Source organism: Penaeus chinensis, chromosome 18 (genome assembly GCF_019202785.1).
Source record: "Penaeus chinensis breed Huanghai No. 1 chromosome 18, ASM1920278v2, whole genome shotgun sequence".
Taxonomy (NCBI): Eukaryota; Metazoa; Arthropoda; class Malacostraca; order Decapoda; family Penaeidae; genus Penaeus; species Penaeus chinensis.
The window spans coordinates 2,731,437-2,733,936 of record NC_061836.1 but is presented as its reverse complement, the minus strand read 5'-3'; the positions used below and the strand labels follow the sequence as shown (position 1 = coordinate 2,733,936).

The following is a 2,500-nucleotide window of genomic DNA, read 5'->3' as shown; positions in this document are numbered from 1 at the left end:
TTCCCCCCCAACACCCCCTTCACCCCTCCCTTCACCTCCTGACGCAACGGACTCGCCCCGACCGCTCCCGACCGACCCGCACCTTCACTCCCGACCAGCCCGACACCCGACGACTCAGGCGAAGGTCACAGGCGAGTCGGCTGTTTGACGTCTGCGTAGACAAGTTCATGTATACGCTAATGCATACACGTATCTATGTATGTATCAATTTCGAGATAATTTTATTTTTTTAGTATTGTGGTGGTCGATGAGGCCGGTACATCATATTTCGTTTTTTTATTTGTGTATTTCAGGTCATTAAGGGTATATTTCAAGCGTTCTGTCATAAGAAATCACTTAAATACGTTTGAATAACAACAGAACTTGGGCACTAACTTGGGTACTAACCAGTTTGAGGTGAACAGAAACGTACTTGAGAATTTTAATCTTCAAATTTAGTCCGTTATTTTGCTGTCTTTTAATTGCACACTTTTAAACGACCGTATTCGCGAACTGAAGCTTATAAATTCCATCTCTATCTCAAGACTTGAAATTCATGCAAAAATTAACCAAAATCGTGAACTTACCTCGTGTCATCCTGGAAACTTTTATCTCCCGGGCGAAGAGAACAATTTATTCCAGTCCCGGTTTTCTCGTCTTGCTTAACGTTAAATCCAATCTAATTCACATACAATTTATTACACGAATTATCACGAATTCACGACGACATAGTGGCAATGTTAGCACGAAAACTCCACACGTAGGACCTCTCTCCACTGCTGTTAAGACCGAACTACCGCCTCATTGTCGCTCGTCCATTCACTCCGAAGTGGCGTTACGCTCGTTCAGGGGCCCGCGCGTAACTTCTGACAGGGGTAAACTCAGGAATACAATAAAACTGATTTGCGATTGCGTTGGGCGTGTTCCGATATATTTTGGTAAGCTAATACTGTTTTTTATATGATGGTTAATATTTTATTATATGTATGAGGAAGATTTTCATTATATCTTTTGTCATTACTGCATCGGCTTATTTCAAAATTGATTAAAGACTTATGACCCCGCGGGTAATAATGTGAGAATTTTTATTTTTGTAATAGATTATTTATATTTAGTGTTGTTATTTGTACCATTCTTATCTGATCCATTTAACTCCGTCATACTGGGCACAAGATACCAAGGTGCACTCGAATGCCCATTTTTTGGTAAGTTAAAAAAATTAAGTCAATAATTTAAATACCATAAAAAATCCTTCAAAAGTAAATTACTAAGCAACATATTCAATAACTGTTCATTAAGAGGTAAAATTGATATAATTGTCTCTGGAATGAGACAATGCAAATGAAAGCAAATTATACACCACTGGAGGTTGCGACGGATATTTTCACCATAGTAATTGTTAAAGAAAAATATATACTTGAATGTACAACATTGCACATGCATTAGACTAACAATAACTTTTTTGTATTTAGCTATTATATACATAATAGAAATATTAATTATTTCTTAAATCTGAATTTTGATTTTTTTCTCTTAAATGCGAAAGTCTGTGGGATTAAACATTTATCTTACGCCTTTAGTAAATCTTTTATATATGCCTTACACTTTCACTCATGATTCTTTCTCACCAAAGTTTCTACGGTAAGGATTGCTACTGCATTATTGTTACTGTGGCACCTTTGTAGGCTAATATCGATATACGATTTTAACATTAACATCAATATTAAAATAATATTGTAAAAAAAAAAAAAAGTAAAATGATCTCTTCAATTATATAACTGTTTTGTCCTTTTAACCGGTTTTTCTATTCATACTTTTTGGTCTTTCTAATCTGTTGTCTCAGCAAAGTCTACCCTCCCTTTTGTGCACACAATGGGTAACGTTATACTAACTTCCTGCTTTCTAGAATAGCATTTCCAAACGGTGACGCAGTCTCCGGGATATATCGGGCGCTGGAGGGTTGGTTTGTTTACTTGTTAGAGCCTCATTTTGAGGATTTTGGAATTCGCGTGCCAACATGTGTGTGTGTGTGTGTGTGTGTGTGTGTGTGTGTGTGTGTGTGTGTGTGTGTGTGTGTGTGTGTGTGTGTGTGTGTGTGTGTGTGTGTGAGTGTGTGTGTGTTTTCGACTGAATCTACTATGGAAGGACTCAAGTTCTTTACAGATACCATGGTTCGATGTTGCAAACAAGATAAAAATTCGCAGCGAAAAAAGTTCCTTGTAATGGGTTTTCACGTGAATAAATAATGATGCATACAAAGTAAAAACTAATTTCGTTACTGTTTTGTCGCCACAAATCATACGATTGATTTATTTATGACGTAGTAAACCTTTAATGCTGTTTTATCGACTGAATCTCATAGTGATATAGACACTTTGTCAATTATTCGATTTCTAATTTAATGTTAAGACATTTTGTACACAGTCCAATCACCAATATTGGTCTTGATGTTCGAAACTTGTTCAAATTGCAGCGAGTGGCTTTAAAGTGTCGAGAATTCAGCATTTTAGGGTTCAGTTAA

The 2,500-nt window shown here is 36.6% G+C and overlaps 1 protein-coding gene across 1 annotated transcript in view; it reads right to left on the bottom strand.

Annotated features, from left to right (window-relative positions):
• LOC125034455 (putative ferric-chelate reductase 1 homolog) overlaps positions 1-768 on the bottom strand; it is an 81,899-nt gene extending 81,131 nt beyond the window's left edge. Inside the window, 1 exon segment of the mRNA XM_047626208.1 lies at positions 567-768. Coding sequence (XP_047482164.1) covers positions 567-576 — 10 coding nt within the window. The 5' untranslated portion in view covers positions 577-768.
• Positions 769-2,500: the final 1,732 nt, after the last annotated feature.